Consider the following 21,448-nt stretch of genomic DNA (forward strand, 5'->3'; position numbering starts at 1 on the left):
CCCCCACCACAGCAGCCAAACGGAAGGATTTCAGTCAGGAGGCTGCCTTCTCACTGATCTCCCGTCCCCCTGGCTGTAGCAGGGAAACCACTTGCATCCTGTAGCTCTGTGCGCTCCACCTGGGTCCCTATGCAGTGGCTCCCTTCTGCAGCCAGGGGGACAGGAGATTAGTGCTCCCCTCCCTCAGGCTCCAGCAGGGACCCCAGCGCCTAGGAACCCAGTCAAAGTGCTTTGCTCTGCTGGAGCAGGGGAAGAGGAGCACTGATCTCCCCTCCCTCTGGCTCCAGCAGGAACCCCAGCACCTGTCGACCCAGGTGGAGCACTTTGGCATACTCCCTGCTACTGCTAGCGGGAGGGGAGCACTGATTTCCCATCCCCTTGGCTGCAGCAAGGAGCCTGCACCGGTCTTGTAGCCCCGTGGCAACGTGCTCTGCCTGGGTCCTTAGGCAGCGGCTCCCTTCTGCAGCCAATGGGAAGAGAGTGTGGGCCACTTTGAAAGACCCCCACGGGTTAGGAACCACTGGGTAAAGCCTTTACAATGCAAATATATGTAAGGGAAATAGTAACTAAAAACATCCTGACTTGTATTGTTCTGGGCTTTCTTAAATGCATCAATAGTAACATGAAGCAAAATGAATGGAAATACTTTATTTTGTTAAATTTTTGCTAACAGGCTTTGGAAAGTATATTGGCAAGTGATCGTGTGCCACTCTCCGCTCTCTTAAACATCACTCAGACATTGATGGACACCTTAAAACACCAGGGTAAGTGAAAGTTGATTTTGTAATTATGTAGACTCACACAAAATCTATCCATGGTGTCGCTTGAAGTGAGACTATGGCTGTGAATGAGGGGGAATATCTATTGTGGGAATCCATTGCATCATCATTTTCTTCCAGGTAGAGCAAAAAGTTCTTTTTGTAGAGCTTTTTCCTGCCTGGATCAGCTTGTTGGTGAGCACCCTCTGTAGCACTTGCCACGTAGATACCTGATGCCTCCCATCTCTTCCTCCTTGGCATCATGGCTTCATCGATATTGCACTTCTAGGTCTTCCTAAGATGGGAGCTGTATCTGGCACTTCCCTTAAGGGTGGATTTCTCAGGCAAAGAAGCCCATTTTGTCAAAATTCTGACAGAGAGGAGGTTTGAGATGACACCACATAACGCCTCTCTTGAAATTACTGAAGTGCTTCTTGCATTTTGGATTCCCTTGTTCTGGCGGCATGACTGGGTGTTGAGGGATGGAGGAGGGGAAAAATCTGTCTCCATGGCATCCTCCTTCAGATGTATAGGGACTTCCCAGCATAACATAATGTTTATCCTGTTGTCATTGTTTTGTATGGACTCCATTCCACCCTGTGATGAGGAGCAGACGAACCCTTGGCAGTGCAGTTCACAGCAGATGTACTACTGCAGGAGGTGCATGGTGGCCCTGAGTAAACAAAATTTGCCTCTGGAGACCTGTGGGTTGGGAGGGCCTGTCTCTTGCCACCACTGTAGTGAGGGATTACCCTCTCCCCCTCCTTCCTCCTCTCCCTCTCTCCCCCCCCCCCCCCCCCCCCCCCCCTCCCCCCCCCCCCTGGACAGTGTGGCAATCTGCATAATTTCAGAGCTGTGGGATGAAATAGGAGTTTTCCCATTGACTTTAATGGAGCCAGGATTTCACCCTTGGAGTATTCTGCCTATCTTTGACCTGCTGTGATCAGGGCAAGATCTGGCTTTCAATAGCTAATGTATTAGCCACTCAAATATGAAATTCTAAAATACAGACTCTTGTGAGCAGCTATTTTCACACTGAATTGGAAGATGTACATTTCCATTTTCATTCTGTACGTATCGAGACCTCTTTGTTAGCTTACAGGTGCTTTATGCACCCCCCTTGTTTTTCCATCTGCGCTGTATTACTGTATTCCCTGCTGGTCACAGTAAAGAACAAACTTGGCTGAAGTCCTTGCCTCCTATTTTGGCAGGAATAGTGGTATATCTGCCAGTAGCACCGTGGATAAATGGATATTCTGAAACAGATGCTGGCCTGTGTGAATGCTGTTATTGTGAGGAAAAGGTCAATTGATTATCCATACCAAGCTGTGCAGGCTTCCTTTTTGTTTCCAGGATTTTTAATAACCGAGTATCTGAGAAGTGGCTTAGCTTCATAGAGAGAGAGAATTGTACACTGGGAAGTCATTTGTGCCCACAAATGGTTTGTTCAAAGACAAATCTTTGTACAGAAAAATCTGTTTAGAATCTTTGATTTACGTCCTTTAATGTCAGGTAAATTAATATACCATTGAATGTGATCCTGGGCCTGTAGCAGGTAGTGCTTATCAAATGTTATCATTAAAAATTGGTTTGCCTACCCATATATGCAGATTAAGAAAGTAGAGAGACAAGGTGGGTAAGAGAATATCTTTTATTGGACCAACTTCTGGTGCTGAGAGGGACAAGCGTTCGAGTTTACACAAGAGCTCTTTTTCAGGCTGGGAAACATGTACTGTGTGTGAATATAGCTAAATACAAACTGGAAGAGATTACTTAGTTAACATGTTTTAAGGGACCATTCAAGGTAAAGCAAGAAAGAAGACATATACATCAAATGATGTGATTTTTTTTCCTGTTACCTAAGCCCATTGCTTGGATTCATTATTTTGTTCTTTAGTTTACGCTTTAGTAGGTGGAATACAATCTGAGTGAGCATGCATGCTGAGTAATAACTCAACAGTCTAGAAAGACTCCTAATTGCAGACATTGGTGTCTGTTTTGGGCGTTCTTGTAATCGACTGCATCTACCCTTGTTTTGAAATTGCAGGAACCTTTGTGCTAATTATACTGAAGTGTTTCATATTTCTTCACAAATGTGAATTACTATATAAACTGAAACAGAGTCTCCCTTAAACATGATGTTTCCATCGTGCTTTTCAACTTGTGTAAAAAGTTACTTTTCCACTTCTATGAATATACTCTTTATTTAGTTTGAGAAAAAAGAAAGCACTTAATTTTTTAGTCAAATTAATTATTACTAGATTGAGGTATTAATGTTTTTTTAAATTCTAAACTTTATGTTGATATCCATTGCATATGTGTTCTCTGGCTGTCATAGTTATTTCTAGTTGCTTTTCTCAAACTCTGAAGAATTACAAATACCAGGGGATCTCAACTGATTTTTGTTAACATGATTTCTGTTTTATCACTGAAAGACAATAACGCCCATTTTCTCAATTTTAGTCTTGGAAACTTTACTTGCAACTTTTTATTAAAGGATTTACCATATTCACATATTGGCAGCATGACAAAAGAAATACTAAAGTTCCCATAGCATTGTAGTTTGCCAGGTACATGCAACTTGTTTGTTTTTTTTAAAAAGAGTAATTACTTGAGGATTGCAATCTATAGCATCTTGTATTTCCCTGATTTTTACATGCTGGTACAGAAGAGGTCCTTTACAGTAGCCCATGTGTTCAGTGTCACATTGCAGCCCTTTTCTTGTTAAAAATAAGCCTGAAAGCCCTTTTTTCTTTTGGGCAAAAATCATTCTTGCTTTAATTTGCCATGGATTAAACATCATATTGTGAACAACAGTGCGTCAAAATCATTACAGTGGAGCCTATGTCATCTAACTCTCAGAAAGGAGTTTAATGAGGCTGCGAAGAGCATTTCACAGCTCCAGTACACACACAGTCATTCAAACTAATGTGCATCTTTATTTCTCTCTCCAGATCTTGTGTGTGTTGATGAAGGGTTGCTACAATTCTGTGCAAATAAGTTAAAGCTGCTGCATCTTTATGAGTCAGTCAGCAAACTGAATTCTTTGAGCATGCAGTCAGGCACTCCGCTCTCTGATGATGTAAGTAATTTCAAAACTTAATTCTGTGGAAAGAATTAACCATTTGGCGAGTAGATTAAATGGCAAATTACATATTTTGGGGCATTGGGGATGAAGAACATAGAATGGCAGAACTGGGGCAAAAAGACTTAAAGAGGTACCTGGCTGTGGTACCTTCTGTTCAATGATCTCATATGCTGTACACATGCTAATTAATTGAGCTATCTAACAATATTGTGTTAATCACTCGAAGTACGAGACTGAGCCAGGAATAGAACTCATGTCTCCTGAATCCAGTCCTTTGTCCTAAGTGCCAGAAGGCTTTCCTTTATCCTTTTTGGCAGAAGGTGTTTATTCTGGAAATTAATTTGTGACTAAATCTGCCCTGTTTCTAGTACTCTAAATAAATATACAAAATGTTCTTCGTCATATTTTGGTTTACTTCTAGCATCATTACACAAGCCTCTGTGTATACACTAAATTTAGGCATTACAGATCCTTGCAATATGACTGCGTGATTTGCAAGGTGGCTACTTTCTTGATGATTTTTGGCTTATTAAAAACTCTTTAGTTACATACAGCAGAGAGAAATTGGGTGGGAAGAATTAGTATGTTGATATCTCTAAATATAAACATACATAGGGTCATTATTACTGTAGTTTTTGTCTTTCTGCTTTTAAGGGCTTGGCTAAACTACTCAGGCTGGATGAAAAAAAGTTTGGTAGACTCCAGACATTACTGGAAAACTACAAACAAAAGAACACCCAAACCACCGTTCGATTTGCTGAGGATAAAGTTGGTAAATTGCCTGTGAAAATGTTCTTGGAATATTTAGAATATGAAAAGGACATGATTCTAGTGAAGAAACTAGACGAAGAAGAATATGTAGCTTTAGGTAAGAGCTACTGAAGTTCTAGTGTTTTGTCAGATTATTGCTTCATTCTCTTATAGCCTAACTTTAAAATCCATGTAAGACGGGGCTCAAAAACATTTACAGGATGGACATTTACTATCCAGAGAACTACATTTACTAATTAGACACTGAAATAAAAGAAGGCAGAGGCTTTCCAGTTAGCAGGGGCAATGCTAGGGCAAGAAACCCACACTTTCTCTTTAGATGCAGGAAACGGTGCTGGAATTCCTGCCAGGGTGCTGCCTCTCAACCTCCCATACTTTTACCAAGCTGCCTCTTTGGAGTGAGGAGGGAAGTATTTTTCAACTGCTCACCTATCTCACTCCCCCATGCCACCCCCCCACCTGCAAAGGGCACCTAGTATTAACAGATATCAATTTAGGCCCTTCTGCCCAACTATTTAACATATACCAAACTACCGTATTTGTGAGACAAATGGTTTCTAGTCATGGCCTCAACAAACTTTCCTCATGAGAGGAACTGGAGCTGAAGAACTCAAACCTTTATATTTGTGTGAACACCGAAGGCCCTTTCTAGGGTAGCCTAGAGTCTACTTTAGTTTATTTCTCCTCCATCCCCTCCAATTTATTGTAAAATAGTCATTCCAACCAGTGCTGCTCCATGTATCCCACTTCCTGGCAGCTGTCGGGAAGTATCTCCTTGACCCTATCCTTGGCTATCTATGTACCCACAGGCTCCCTATCAGCCAAAGAAAGGCACTAACTTGAGCAGGTCAGTGAACCTTTCCTTCTTCCTTCCCAAAAAAGGATAAAAATATTAGGGTATTCTGCTGCTGCTCAAGTCCTGGCGAACCAGTCGTCTGCATGTTGAGTGTTCGATCATTTTAGATGAAGTTCACGTGTTCATTGTTTTAGGCAGCTTTTTTTTCTGGAAATGTTTGTGTGGAGAGAGTTCCACAGAGGAAATGTGCCATACGCTGGAATCTGCAGGATTTAGCCCTCAGCTATTATTGGTAAGGTACTGATTTAATTATGTTCTCTGCTTTTTACTGAAACTGTTGATGAATTTTAAAATGTGAATGCCAGAAAAATTTCCCAGTGTACAATATTGAACTTCAAGCACTGGGTATAACCATGTAAACTTAGCTTGTTGGTGCCTAGCCTTCAGCCCTTTTTCAGGTCCATAAATCCCTCTGATCTTAATGGGATTTTTGAGAGTGTTAAGCCAATTATGTTATGTAACAAAATGGGTACAACACAGGATAAAATAGAGAGGCATTTAAATGTTAGCCCAAAATGTCTGCATTCTAATTACGATCTAGTATATATATTCAGGAATACACATATGCCATCTTAAAGATGTTTTATTCATGGCTCTTTTGCTATGGGAAATAATATACTTCATACCAGCAGCCAAATGCAGATAAGCAACCCTATTAAAAATAAATCTAAGTGCAATACATATTTTTCTGGAACGAGAATTGGTAAGAAAACATTTTCATTTCAAACATAGAAAAGGTTTTATAAATGAGAAATGTTTTGAAATTACATTTATTTTTAAAATTGTTTTTGAAAATGCATTTTTAAAAGGCTAATCTTTTAAATTTCAGTGAATGTAATTGTTTTTAAAATAAACATTCCATGCAGTGCTTGAAACCCAAGCATTACAGCAATCAGAAACTGAAAGCGAAGTTGATGTAACTGATTTTCTTAATTTAACCTGCTAGATGCAAATAGTGGACACAGCATAAGTAATGGCAAATATATTTGATTTTTAAAAACTTTTGATAATCTACATAATATAGGTAGGTATAGTTGAATATAGGGTATGAGTTTCTTTAAGCTGACAGTGTCCCTTTAGAGTAAAGGCAATACAATAGGCTACGTCCTACTTTAAGGTCCACATTGATAAAAGTCTGGGAGAATGCTCTGTACCCTGACAGACCCCCACGTTCAAGAAAAAACAAAATCATTGACTTGTTTTGAAATGCAGAGACCTTTTTTTGTAGTGCAGAGTAGATTTTTTACTTGGTTTTTTCCCCTTCTGTAACCTGCTCTGCTGCTAAATTTTTCCCCAAAGCAGGTGTAATTAAAGGCAGTTTGATAGTCAACTAAAGTTTTAACAGATTACTAAAGTCTAATCTATAGTTTAGCCAGTATAGCTATACTGGCAAAATGCTCCTCCTCATGTAGATGCACCTTATACCTGCAAAGAACTGCTTTTGTGTGTTACGGTTTATATCTGTTTGGCGAGTGAAATAATCCTTACAGCAAAAGCACTTTTATGCTGGTATTAGCGTGTTTACAGTAGGGCTTTTGCTTGCATAGAAACATTGTAGAGAAAAATTGCACTACTAACAACATTGCTCTTCTGGCATAGACCTGGCCTGAGTCTTTTGTAGGATTTAATACTAGTTACAATCTAAAGTACTACATTCTGCAAATTTAGTAATAGCAGGTTTGTTGTTGATTAAATGTATAATTATCTAGGCAAAGATATACCAGGATGGAAAATGTTTAATATTCTTAATGTTAATTTAGTACATTTTTCAGAGTTGAGGCACTTTTATTTGTCATTTGTATTTTGCAGTTTGCAAGTATTCTATTCCATTCATGCAACCTTTACGAAGGTAGAATGTCATATTCAAATCTGTGTGTTCATGGAGTGAAAGTCTGCCAGACAGCTAGCACAGTTTGCCATAATCTCTGTAGTAGTTTTGGGGCTATCCTTAGAGGGAATCAGTTAGCATCTGTGTCAAAATAAACATGAATACCATTACTTGCAATTTTGGAAAGATCACAAGAATAACAAAGTTTAATGTAAAAATAGCTGCCTTCTGTAATTTATAAGCTTGTTCAATTACACACGCAAGAAATTTCTTAATTAGCATAGCACTATGATGTTTAGAACATCTAAACTATCACCTATTTTTCAACATTTCTATTGTTTTGCATGAGTATGAGGAATTGTGACTTTTGGTACCAAAGGGCTAATTGAATCCAAATATAATTAGGAGTCTAGAGTAATTAGCTGGGTTGAGAGGATGGTGTAATAGTTAAACTGGTCTTTCAGTCACTAATATTACATGTAATATTACGTGCATCAAACCCTTGTATTCACTTTTAGAAATCTTAATATACAATCCTCTCTAAATAATTATTTGTATAGCTAACATTATTATAACCTTGCCTTAATATAACCCCTTTAATTTTAGAAAACTATTATTTGATCAGTGAATTAGCTGTTCCCTACTTCTCCCCCAAAACCTAGTTTGACTTCTGTACAGTATGTGCACCTTTAACTCCTAATGCATGTGCTCATTTCTTACAGCCAATGTTCATTTTCTCTTGCATGTTTCATCTTCTGAGTCTGGCACCCTCCTTCCCCAGACTCATGACTGAAGCACTGATTTTTAATGTGTTTTGGTTTTAAGAAACTTTTGCTCCCTGCCTTTATTTTGCAGCCTATACAATAACACAATCCTAATTTTGTCCAGGTTGAGATTGGTTGTCTTATTGCAGTTGTCTGTCTGCATGTTCATGAGAGGAGTTTGTCCCAGAGGATCTTTTTTGGTAATTGAAAGATTACTTAAGTGTGGTACTGTTACACTAAAAGCATTGTCATGTGACATGTCATCTTCAGTGCACCAGTAAACTTCGTGTTGATGTACTAGCACATGGTTCCAGGGGTCATACATTTTTACTCCACCATAAGGAGCTATGTTGGAAAAAATACAACTTTTAATGAAATAAATGTGCCAAGATTTTAATTCCCCCCAATCTTTTAAAATATTCCACTTTTTTTCCCCAGTCTCTGCTTCTCAGTGTGTGGCTTTCCAAGGAAAAAGATATTCTAGATGAACCACAGTCTATCTGCTGTCTTCACACGATGTTGTCCCTTCTGAGCAAAATGAAAGGTAAAATACACATTCATAATCTTAAAATGTCACTGTCAGATAAAAACTAGTATTCATGGTTGTCAGAAACATGACATCCTGACTCTCTCTACTATTTTGTTTAAAATGGCAAAGCAAAGCAAACCCAACTAAATATTCCTGGAGTGTATTTTATAATAAGCAAGTCATAGGGTTATTTAAAATTACAATTCAAGACTGTGTGGGTGTAACAGTTTTCCCCTTATAGTAACTGGAAGGCTTGAAATGTTGTCTTGGATACATAGATAACACTGAGATTTAAGGAATGTGGTTCCAGGGTCAGTTTGAAGTGATTGCTGTCTCAAGAGGGATTTCCTTTTTAAAATATTTTTATTTTTATTTTGTTAACAATATCCCTTTTCAAACTATGTCCAATTCTCTCCACAGCCACCACCTTGGCTTCTGAGAACAATAATGTAGTGGAGTGCATTTGGGGTTCATCCCCCTCAAAAGATCTTGATCCTGGGCCTGATGTGTATGGTGGTTGTTTTTATACATACTTCTTAATACTTCCCCTCGTGCTCAAGCCTTCCAGAATGCCTTTGTTCAGTCCCATTTCTGCAGCTACAACATCCATTTTGAGATCATTGCTCTGTCAGCATTTACTGACTGCATGTCTCTGCAACTTTAGAGCAGTGATTACCAACCTGTGGCCCGGGGGCCAAAAGTGGCCCGCGGCTCCCCTCCTGCTGGCTGCAGAAGGGAGCCACTGCCTAAAGACCTAAGCGGAGTGCGTTTCCATAGAGCTAAAAGACCAATGCAGGCTCCTTGCCGCAGACAAGGGGATGGGAGATGAGCGCTCCCCTCCCCCTGGCTATAGCAGGGAGCACTGCAAAGCGCTGTGCCTAGGTCCATAGGTGCTGGTGTCCCTGCTGGAGCCAGAGGGAGGGGAGCACCAATCTTCCATCCCCCTGGCTGCAGAAGAGAGCCACTGACTAGGGACCCAGGGGAGTGCATAGGGCTACAGGACACGTGCGGTTTCCCTGCTGCAGCTAGGGAGATGGGAGATGAGCGAGGAGGCAGCTTCCTCACTGAACTTCTTCCATCTGGCTGCAGTGGGGGGAATGGGGGGCCTGCTGATGGAGACTGGTGGCTCTTCATAATTGTAAAAACGATATCTCTGGCCCTCGAGCCAAAAAGGTTGGGAACCACTGCTTTATAGTAACATTTATCCTCTGGATACATTGGAAATATACAGTGGACTTTGGTGCCTGGTGAGTCCTGTCATATTTGAGAAACTGCAACCAGGACTTGGTGAAATCCCAGTAGTTCATACTCTGCATTTCATTATAAAGGGTTGAGATCTGTAAATTGTGAGTTAAATGTCAAGAGAAGGTTAATGTAGTGGCCATTACAGATTAACTGAACAAGTTCAGTTAGATACTGTATTTAACCACCTTACATTTTAATAGTAAAAGGCAAATTCAGCTTCCAAAGTCAAGTTGTTACTCTGCTAATTCATCTCCTAAAACAACCAATTGATTTCCCCCCTCATCCCTCTTTGTTTCTGCAGTTGCAATAGATGAGTCCTGGGATTCTCAGTCAGTTTCCCCCTGGTGGCAGCAAATGCGCACAGCTTGTATTCAGTCTGAAAATAATGGAGCCGCCTTATTATCTGCACATGTTGGTCATTCTGTAACTGCACAGATCACTGACAGCGTGGCAGAGAAAAAAGTAAGTACATCTGAGACTTCTCCCTCCCTTACAGCAATGATCATATCAGATTCATGCAAAGTGCCTGCCCTTATGAAGGAGGAACATCCTGTCAGTCACTCAATTACACTCCAAAGCCAGCGCAAAACACACAGTGCTCTGAGATAGGATTCAAAGAAACAGAAGTCTGGACATTTGTGTTTGAACTTGCAAATTAATCTGCCCAGATACATGAATTCTATACCATAATAGCTTGCAATGCCTATTGGGAGATACCTAATGTACATTTAACAGTGTGAACTGAAGGATACTGAATCAGTTGAAGTTTGGTAGGATCGAAAGAGACGCTTAAAGGAACACTAGCTAGAAGCCTAGTTGATTGCAAAAACTACATTTTTAAGTTGTTCTAGATACTAAGTCTGCCTAAGTACCCTGGCCAGCTTCTGGATTTTACAATCCTATTTGTTTATCTTTTAAAGGGAGACTGATGGTGTGGATATTTTTAAATTGACTAATTTTAAAAAAAAGTTCCTGATTATCTTAAACCCCCATTCCATAATAATATGACTTTTTAAGTGTTAAACAGATTTTTCTGCTCTCTTGTGGTTTTTAAGAAGGATCTTTTCAGCAAGATTAAAAAATGACTATACAGGAGAAATTGTGAAAATGACTGTACACAAAATTGCTGTCAAATGTCCAAAATTCACCCCTGCACAGAGGTCCAACATGAGACTTATGCATCACTTAAGCTCTATCTTGATGGAGTAGCTGGAGTTTCCATCCAAAGTCTACTGGGGGAAGAATGGGGATCATTTTTTTGGTAATCTGTTAATTGAAAGAGTGCTCTAAAAATATTAAATGGAAGCGTAATTTTTTTTAAGTTAATGTGTCCTATTAATGTTGCTCTAATTCACCCATTGGTGTCATGGATTGTATTTTCCATGCACCCTTCTTTAATGCTACACATATATTCTGCCCACTAGCCCATCTTTGCCAAGATTTGGACTAATATTTCAAATCCCCCCCCAATTTCAAACAGTCCCAATTTAAAAATAATAATAAAAAAATCTAAACCACAAGAGTTTTCTTCCTTTTCCCCAAAGTGGAATTTCCTCCCCAAAAATATACTGACCTGAGGCCTAGTTCATATTCAGACCTGGATAACTGACAGCTTTAGGGTCTGATATCTCATGACTTTACAGAGCTAAAAATTGATTGGAAAAGGTTCCCAGATTTCCAATGCAAAACAAAGCATTGCTTGTAGACATGGAAGACACAAAGATACCACATTCTGAAATCATCTTGTTTTATATAGAAAATATATTAAACTGTATTTAGGTGAACATGATGATGTGAAATGTTTTGAACTCTTGGATATAGTGGGAAGTTGAAATGATGGGAGGTTAACGTGTATGAATGGTAACATGCAAGCTATTGGTATCAGTGGAAGGTAGTTGGTGGGGAAAGAGTGGTGGGTTTTTTTTTTATAGCCCGTGTTCAAAATGAATATGAGGTAGGGAGAGTAGGTGTAAAAGGGCTTCTGGTCTCCAGGTTTGGCCAGAGACTGACATTTTTGGATGGTGCAGTGTGCATGTTTTACAGGATACTTTTTTATGTGTACATTTATTTAAGAAATTGTATGATCTGTGAGCAAGTTTGAATATTGATTTACTCTCGTATAACTCTTCATACTCCATCTACAACTGGTTTGCAAAAAGCTCACAGATAACCTGTTTTGTTAGTTTTCCCAGACAGTTGTAGGTGCTGACACAGATTCCTGGGAAGCACTTTCCCTTGATTCTGAATATTGGAAACTTCTACTTAAACAATTAGAGGATTGTCTGATACTTCAGACACTATTGCACAGTAAAGTGAAAAAGAGGACAACCACAGTATCATCTCTACAGGCTGAGCCACTTTGCAGACTCTCTGTAAAGAAGTTGCTTGAAGGAGGGAAAGGTAAATTCTCTTGCAAAGATTTGATTAACTTTCTCACCTAACTCAGGGCCAGATTCCTATCACCCTTACTCCAGTTTTGGGAATAGTCCCACTGGTGATTTACGTTGATAATTGTATGTAATTTTTTTCTATTTTAACATAATTTTTCATTTCTTTTCTGGAGACTGCATTGGAGCTTCTAACAATTTACTTGATCGAGATCTTCTAAGTGACATAAAATTATGCAATTAATGGTTTCTGTTAACTGCCAGATGACTCTCTTCCTTTGTCACCTGTGTTTCAGATCCAAGTTTACTTCTACTAAAATGTAGCTGGCAAACTTTGACTGTGCTTTATACTTTGCATCTTAGGAGGTATTGCTGACAGTGTAGCAAAATGGATTTTCAAACAGGACTTCAGTCCCATGATATTGAAGCTGGCACAACGGAAAAAAGACACAGAAAGTACAAAGGAACCTGTAGAAGTTCACAGTAATGTTTCACTTGAGAAACCAGCCACAGAGACAGGCATGGAAACAATCCTAGGTAAAAACATAAAATAGCCCTTTCAAACTTAAATTTCTTCAGAGGAGATTGTGTTGCCTGAATTGTTTTTAATTAGTAGAAATTGTGAATAGGATGAAAAAGTTGTCTCCTAACTTCTTCAATTATGTTTTAGAGTTGCTGCATTTAGCATATCAGCAGTTTCCCTGTAGTCTTGAATTGGATATACTGCACACACATTGTTGTTGGGAATATGTAGTGCAGTGGAATAAAGATCCAGAGGTAATGTAATCTAATTTTTTTGGTTTATTTAGAAGTGTCTTACTTGTGTATAATATACTAATGAAGCCAAACATTAAATTAGACTGTCATAAATGGTGAGCATAAATTTATTTAATGAAGAAGATAGTCTTAAATTCTGGGATTATGCGATACCATCCACCAAAACAGGAAGACCTGTTTATGCCAGACACACAAGACAAGATGCCAGTCTTACTAGGAAAGGGGAAAGTTCTTCAGCTTTCATATTTCTGATTTGAAATGGTCTCTGCTTTCAGCGTACGTTAAAGCAGACCTGCCATGTCTAAAGTCTCTCTCTCAGGTTCTACTCCCTCATATAAGAATTTTCATTCAAAGGGAAGGGAAATAATAGTCTAACCACAGTTGGCCTTCCTTCATATGGGTGAATAGCTATCCGTGCATAATGAGTGGTTTTTAAAAGGCTATACTTTTTTTTTTCTGGTTTGTTTTAAGATTTTTCCAGCAGCTATTAGGAACTCGGGGGGCTTGAAATTGTAAGCCAAATTACTTTAATCTCCCACTCTCAGCTTCACTAATACTTTTAACTGCTCCCTTGAGTTTTGATCCTGGGAGGGTGCTGAACATCCAGAGTTCATAACTGAAGTCAGCACCTCCCAGACTCAGTAAATCTGTGCTATAGTAAAGGTTCATTTTATTCTGGATTTATAGTAAAGGTTCATTTTATAGTAAAGGTTCATTTTATTCTGGATTTATAGTAAAGGTTCATTTTATAGTAAAGGTTCATTTTATTCTGGATTTATAGTAAAGGTTCATTTTATAGTAAAGGTTCATTTTATTCTGGATTTTTTATAGATGGACTCTAAAACAAACTTACTTTTTGGGTACAAATGGTTTGGTTTTTTTAAACAAAAATAAAATGGTACGTGCAAGATAAGCCATCAACAGTCAAGAGAGAGGTCAGCAGCATATGAACTAAAATAAACGAGAAAATTACATTAGAATCAGTTGCAAAGTGTTCAGTGATGATTAGCTTATGTGGCATTGGTGTTCATGTGCATTTGTTTGATGGCAACAGCAGAAAATAAAATGACAAGTCTTGTAATAAAAGAAACCCTAAAGAAATTCTTTTACTGGAAAATTAGTTTTTTGAAAACAATCTGTATTAACATCTTTTTAAGAATTCATAATTTGTATTTGAACCTGCATTGAATAATTCAGTAACATATTTGTGTTTTTTTTATTCTTCTTTCCCTTTTACATAAGGAAGCACGTTTTCTCAGTAGGTCTCTAGATCACCTTAGATGCATTGTTAATGCCCACATACAGCATGGTAAGTACAAAACTATCATTAAACTTCAGGAGAGCAAAATAAATGTGCATAGACATTAATTTAAATCTGTACACTTTGTCATGCTGACCAAGCACCTCGGCTTAAATTGGGGACTCTGATGCTGACATTCAAGCTCCCCCGGTTTCCCACCATAGCTACTTGCACTCTTTCTTCCACAAAGATTGAGATGTGTAGATAGGGCTGAACCATGTTAAACAAGTCCTCTTTTGTTATAATATGATTTGGTCACATCCACACGTGCTTGCTAAGTTGTTGAAAGCTAGTTTAGTTGGAAGCATGGTCAAACATACTTCTGTAAAACTGGGTTAACTTTTTTAACTTTATGGAGGCTAGAATGAGAGAAATATACCATCCAGCAACCTTGTGCAACTCCATTCTTTACTCAGGGCTTTTCCTGCAATTTTGCCTGTGTTTATTGTATATCATAGAGCATAGTCCTGTTCTAGGCCATTCACTGTGCTTTCAAGCACAATATGACTACAGCACTACTGATAAACCATTATACTCTTGTATTCAGCACCAAACTTGCTACATATGTGTAACATTCTTTGAATCACAGTGCACAGTAAGATACTCTTAATGGATTAGCCATAGATGTAATGAATCTCTCTGGGCACCAAAGGAGTGCTTACTTCTGAAATTGAAACTGGGATCTTGTCTAGTTGCTTTATAATTGGGCTGACTTGACATCTGTTTCCCCTTGCAGTCTCCTTCTCTTCTGATTCCCCACCAGTAAAGGAACTCTAGCCCATGTACCTCTCTGCTTTGAGCTGTTTGTGCTTTGGCGTCTCAGGTTGTCTGAAATCCCATGAGACCATTGTATAACCATCTATATAGTAAAGTCTGAATTATCCTTTTGTTGGAGACAGATTAAACTGTCTCAAAGTACTGTTTCATCTGTTGTATTTTATTAATTTTTAAAACAGTCCACGCTCTCCTCTTCTGCAATAACTTTCGTTGTATGGGTTGCATTAAACCTATTTTGATGTTCCATTCAGATGGAGCTTATATTTCTGTAATTATTTTAGGTATTGCTCTGATGATGTGGAATACATTTATAGTTAAAAGGCTCTCTGCTGCTACATACCTAATGGACAAGGTAAAAATATTATTGTGACTGTTAGTTTTAAGTTCAGTTCTTACTGATTAATTTTTTATTCATAGAGAAATTATGCTACCAGATAATTAAAACATTGCTTTTCCTGTTTTTAGAGCATCTTTAATTTGACTTTAGAGATAAACTGCTGCTTGTGTGGTTTTATTATGCTAATTGGGTAGTACCTAATATTTTTTAAAACCATAGATTGGGAAATGCTTATTTTTAAAAATATCACATTTGTTTATTTTTTTGAAGTGACCCACTTTTGGAATAATCTTATTGTAAATTTTAATAAGCAGATGACAATGGCAGGTATTTCCACATACCAATAATGAGTCTACACTTAATTTTTTTCTCACTTGACACAAATATAAAAATATACTGAAGTGGTGAATTTCAAAAAGTTCTCCTTTGCAATAAAATGTAAATCTTAAAAATCTTTACCAGTGATTTTACTCTAAGGAACATGAACTTTCCATTCCTGCATTGTCTATCCATACATTTTATTGACCTGGTAAGCAATATATTAGCCTAACAGTTGTTAACCCAAGAACAACATTTTTTCTATGCATTGCTTTCCCTGCACTTGATGGTTTTTACTATGAAACCTTTATTAAGATCATGCAGGAGAAGTTGCTTTTTGGCTTGCTGCATACCATATTCCTTCTGCATTTTCTAGATGTACTAAAGATGCAAGAACATGTCCTGGATGGTGCTGAGCACCTTCAGTTCGCACTGGCTTGCTGAATCAATCTTGTGTTATAGGACCTGCTTGCCATGAGTTCTGCCAGGCTAGGTCCTTCCTAAATATGTCTGTTCATGAGTTTTCATACATTTAGTTCTGAGTTAACTGGCTTACTTAGAGAGGACAGAGGTGATTCCAAACTGTGTGTGTAAGTGCTGCTATTAAGTAATGGGCCTATTTTAATTGTTTAAGGAATTTATCTCTAGTGTGTTAATTTGCAAGTTGTCCATGGGAGCTAATTGATTGCTGGCATACTAGTACAGAGAAGTCTAGATTTTTGTAATACAATTTTTGGGGCAAAAAAGGGGAGTACCAAAGTACCATGGTGGTGATTACTTAAGAGATGCTCCGGTATCATTATTTCTGTCCCCTCTTCTTTCTCTTTCCCTTTTCTGCTATTCTATGGCTCATCTTTTTTTATACCATTTATTTATTTCCCATGCTCTCTTCTGCAACTAGACTCATGGCTGCAGAAGAATTCAGTTAGTCCCATCTCCTAAGGAAAAACTTTCTCCAGGGGTGTGGCATGCATTTTTACAGCCCAGCCTCCTCCCCCTCCCCGCTTCTTTAGTACCTCCGTGCATTAACATCTAAATGAGGAAGGGTAAAGATTTTCTGCCTTATTTAGTCAGTCTTTCAACATACTTTCTTACGTAACACCTTAAGCGTATCCATGTGCAATGCCTGTTAAAAGTGAGCTACCTTTATTTTAAGTACTTAAATGTGTTTGAAAGCTCCAGTTGAGGGCTCTTTAGAAGCTTGTATACGTATTTTAATATACCAGCAGAGGGATAAATATCTGTAATAACTTATCCAGCCTTCCCCAACTCTTAAAATATGCCCCAAATAGTGTCAGATATCTTAGCAGTTATTCAGTTCCTAATGTCACAATGGAAAGCCTTCCAACTTACAGACTTTGGTATAGCATGGTGGATGCTTTTAATTCAGGTTAACTTGCTATATGATTTCAGGGGCCATACATCTTCCTTCAGTTGTTATTTAGACTGTGCTGTGGTACCCTAAGCACAACACAGTCTGGATCAGAGAGATCTTTATACTGCGGGAATGAATAACTTCCATCTTTTCATCATGTGTAGAAGGTGCATTGAGCTGTGGAAATTGGAGTTTAGCAGTACTATCATAACTTTCCCAAACAGAAAATAGAGATCTGACTTGCTCAGAATTCAAGCAGACAGTAAAATGTGTGATGATTTACATTGTATAATTTTCTTATTGCAGATTCCCTATCTTATTGCAGATATTGTGGAGAATCCATTTTCCCTTGCTTCTTTTTCATATTTGTCATGTATTTCATCTTCATTCTGATTTATTGCTTGATACTATTGCCTCAATCCTGCACCAGTGTGGTCTTTGGGAATCTCTCAGTTACCTTTGGTTCAGGCTTTATGTGCCTTTTAGTCCTTTCACCTAAGTGTTACACCACCATAATTCCATTTGTTTCAGTGGAATTTTTCCCTCACTCACCCTGATTATAAATTAGATCAGAATCAGGCCCAGTGTGCATGAACCAGATAGAAATGATAAACTGAAATGTCTTTGTTTTTCAACATTTCACTTTTTTTTTCTTCCAAAACTGAACATACTCCACAGGTAACCGGAAAGTATGATTGTCCATCTTAAAACACAACTTCAGTGCAAGTTGAAGAGATGGAGTGCCAGACTTTGCATTAGCTGCTCAGTTTTATTTTTTTCTCTGCCTCAATATTGAAATGGTTCAAAAGCCTGTGAAGTGGTTGTAGTGATTCAGAGATTTATGAAGGATTCTTCTGAGAATTTCTTTACCAATATTTAACATTCTTTTATGTGATAGCTTTGTGAATATTAAGTAAAAATCATTACCCTCATTTGATGACACATCCTGTGAAAAACCAGTTGAAATAGTTGAAACTTAAATTGGATCCCAAGATGGTAGCTCTATCTTGCAATAAACTAGATTTTTCTCCTAGCTGAAAATAGCCTATTTAACATCCTGTTCATATACATGCTATTCAGATTAACACAAATAACAGGCTTCTTAGGAATGTTAAAATCATTCTGCAACTATTTTTTTTATTTCATAAGGAAGACTTTACAGAATGTTTAAACATCTTTAAAATGACCACATGTGCAGTCTGATTTTTCAGCTGACAGATAGATAAATTACACAGATGAGACAGTGTGGAAAACTTCAGCCTGCAAGGAATGCTTTTGCCAAAAGTTTTGCCCATTGAAAATATTTTTAACATAACTGCTGCTCAGCTATTATTTTGTACAGTAGCCTATATCCAGTCACAGTTCTTTAATTAAGATATCCAGTATATTGCATTTAGCTGTGTAGTAAATTTTGTCTTTTTCCTCTTGTACAAGGAAAATGTTACTAATAAGTTGTTAATGCTTTAATTAACAAATAGATTGCTTATGTGTCAGACTTATGCTGAAAATTTGTTCAATAGGTTGGAAAAGCTCCGAAGGACAGATTATGCAGAAGGGCAAGTAATATTTTTTGTCTAAAAATGACAAGGAATTTAGAAATATTTGATTACATTTTGTGCTCATGGTTTTTAATGTGATAGCGCAGAAGGAGATCTGGGTGGGAAGAATTTACATTTAAAAAATTGATTAATTTGAGCCAGTCTTAAATTTCCAGTTTGACAAATCAAAGTTGAAAGGTGTAGTCAAAAACTAATAAAAATGTTACAGAAAGTGAACTTGAGACTGAAGCTTGCCTGACTAACATTTTGTCCACATAATTTTATTAATTCTTGGAAGAGTTACTTTAAAGTATGTTCAGGGGATAGTTGATTTGTTATTTCTGATGTAATTCTTTCAGGAATTTATTTATTTAATAGAACAGTGCAGTAAGTGGATAGAATAAAAACTCTTATAATCAAGACTTTTACCAGATGTTGCAAAGGTTTTTTAAAATTCTCAAATTCTACTTTTGTCTCACAACTATTTGGCTTTAAACATAATGAGATGAAGGAACTGAAATTAGTGCTGTGGTTTTTGTGTATTCTCTAGCAAAGCCTGCCCTCTCAGAAATGTAAACAGTGTTGATGATAGACCCTTCTTGTCTGTTGATTGCAACTAAAATGTTTTAGAATGCATCTAAGTAAAATCATGCTGCAGAGATTTATCCTATCTTTGTTTAATAGGATGTAGGTATGGGTGACACTGCAATGACATCGTTTCTTGGCTCTTGTTCAGATCTTCTTCAAACTTTAATGGAGGTAAAAATTTTATATCTTTCAGTAGAAAATACATAAGCATATGCATGGTTTTAGTAGTAAGTTTTCTCCATGAAAATTGAACGCAATGCAAATAATACAGGTACAATTACTTTCATGACTTCATTTAACCAAAATCTATTAATTTTTTTCTAGTGAACAGAACATTTCTATTACTATTTTTTAAAATACGTAGAAATTGTAGTTTGTAATAACTCCTGTTTGTTTTTAATATAGAGACTCTAATCATCTTTCTGAACAGTAGCTTAAAATAAAAAGGATTTTTTTGAATGCTGACTGTTCTGCATTGCTGTACTAGGCTGATGTTACTAGTGATGAAATGCAAGCTCCAGTACTGGACACAGAAGATGCATGGGTGTCAGCTGAAGGACCAATCTCAATAGTAGAGCTCGCCCTGGAGCAGAAACACATCCACTACCCACTTGTCGAACACCAGTCGGTATTGTGTACTATCTTATATGGAATCATGAGGTTTTCTCTGAAGAGTGTGAAACCCCTCTCACTATTTGACAGTAAGGTACGACTTTTAAAGGTGTTAGAGTACATGTTTTATAATATAATGCTGTCCTTGCTGTTGCCAGTTGCATGCAAGTGTCATCAGTCATCGATAACTAGTTCTTTAAACACAGTATATAAATTGATGTAATGTCAAAGATGATGGGTGCACTCTGTTCAGCTATGGATTGTCATCAGAACCCATTAAAGCAGTCCACACAAATGGTAACTCTTCTTATGAATAGGATGTCTTTAGAGTGGTTTAAAGATGTCAAAATCACCTCATTTTAGCCTGTCTAGTTACTGATATTGCATGGTGAGAACATGGGGTGCACTATTTGTTAGTTTGAGAGCTGGCCCGATCAGAGAAATTACAAATAATAAATCATATTTAATTATCATAATCTGTCACGCTCTATCAATTATTCCTGATGCTTCATGCCACACTTCTTTCTCGGGACAGAACAAATAGCTAGTCTACTTGAGAGCAAGAACAAACTGATTAAAAATAACGAGCGGCTATATTTAAAATGCAATCTGTTGTTGCTCCTAAAACTGATGTAAAGAAAATGGTATGAGCTGCTCTCTTCCAAGCTGAGGTACACACACCAAGCTGACTGAAATTTAGAAATAAAGTGCTGACGTAGACTATTGTAAACCAATTCCCATTGGAAAACAATTGGTTCTAGGCAGTGTCATACGACAGATTTCTCCTTAAAGATGTATTGAGCTTGTATTTATAAACACAGTCCCTTTTTTCTTTGTATTTTGCTATTGATTCTTGTCTTTATGTAGTCCGCACTGAGCACTTTATACCTATTTAGCAAAGCACTTCAGTGCATGATTAAATACAATTGACTGCTAAATTACCAGTGAAAGATGTTACCTGTTTTTTGGGTGTTACATAAAGCACTGTATTCCCTGTACCAAAAATATTCCTAACTGCAAATTAAACCAGAGAGTGGAATAAAAAAATTGTGCTTCCTTGGCTTTGTATATGGCTATCACCTTCCCTCATCCTACCTTTCATCTTTGCCACAAGATTCCCCAATGTTCTGCAAACTGCATGGGAGAACTTCTGCCTGAAAGATTTTTAGGGAATCTTGGCTGACTGACTGACTATGGACTTAATAGTACATAAATGGTTTCAAAGGCCACTTTATCATCTGATGTCTAACAAGGCAAAACTTTATCTAGACCTACATTCCAGCTTTTGGAATTAAGTAGGATTGGATTACATGGCTACCCTGCATGTATTTATGTATTTCTTCTTGTTGGTGCATTGAATTGATTGAGAGGCCTAGTACTAGAGGTGCACACCCTACCTGTTGGAATTGTAGTGTTTAACACCTGCCTTTTTGCACCAGCTTCCATGTCTAACATTCCTAATAGTGGAGCAGAACAACTGTGTGTCTAAGTGCTGAGACTGTCACCCTACCAATACCATATGATAAAGGGAAGGCCACCTGCAGTAGAATATTATTCCATGTACATGGACACCTTTACTTCCTTTGGCAAGACTGTGCCT

The 21,448-nt window shown here is 37.8% G+C and overlaps 1 protein-coding gene across 5 annotated transcripts in view; it reads left to right on the forward strand.

The window, feature by feature from the left end:
* RAB3GAP2 (RAB3 GTPase activating non-catalytic protein subunit 2) overlaps window positions 1-21,448 on the forward strand; it is an 83,793-nt gene that overhangs the window by 56,778 nt on the left and 5,567 nt on the right. For all 5 annotated transcript variants that reach the window (XM_067564932.1, XM_067564928.1, XM_067564930.1 and 2 more), the window contains 14 exons: window positions 674-764; window positions 3,713-3,840; window positions 4,501-4,714; window positions 5,608-5,705; window positions 8,504-8,609; window positions 10,141-10,301; window positions 12,023-12,239; window positions 12,590-12,763; window positions 12,897-13,003; window positions 14,246-14,312; window positions 15,362-15,432; window positions 18,631-18,666; window positions 19,333-19,407; window positions 19,724-19,942. In XM_067564932.1, the coding sequence (XP_067421033.1) occupies window positions 674-764; window positions 3,713-3,840; window positions 4,501-4,714; window positions 5,608-5,705; window positions 8,504-8,609; window positions 10,141-10,301; window positions 12,023-12,239; window positions 12,590-12,763; window positions 12,897-13,003; window positions 14,246-14,312; window positions 15,362-15,432; window positions 18,631-18,666; window positions 19,333-19,407; window positions 19,724-19,942 (1,764 nt within the window). The remainder of the gene's footprint in view (window positions 1-673; window positions 765-3,712; window positions 3,841-4,500; window positions 4,715-5,607; window positions 5,706-8,503; window positions 8,610-10,140; window positions 10,302-12,022; window positions 12,240-12,589; window positions 12,764-12,896; window positions 13,004-14,245; window positions 14,313-15,361; window positions 15,433-18,630; window positions 18,667-19,332; window positions 19,408-19,723; window positions 19,943-21,448) is intronic.

The sequence above is a fragment of the Emydura macquarii genome, unplaced genomic scaffold, assembly GCF_026122565.2.
Source record: "Emydura macquarii macquarii isolate MOO-44397 ecotype Brisbane River unplaced genomic scaffold, CSIRO-AGI_Emac_v2 contig_2676, whole genome shotgun sequence".
In the NCBI taxonomy this organism is placed as follows: Eukaryota; Metazoa; Chordata; order Testudines; family Chelidae; genus Emydura; species Emydura macquarii.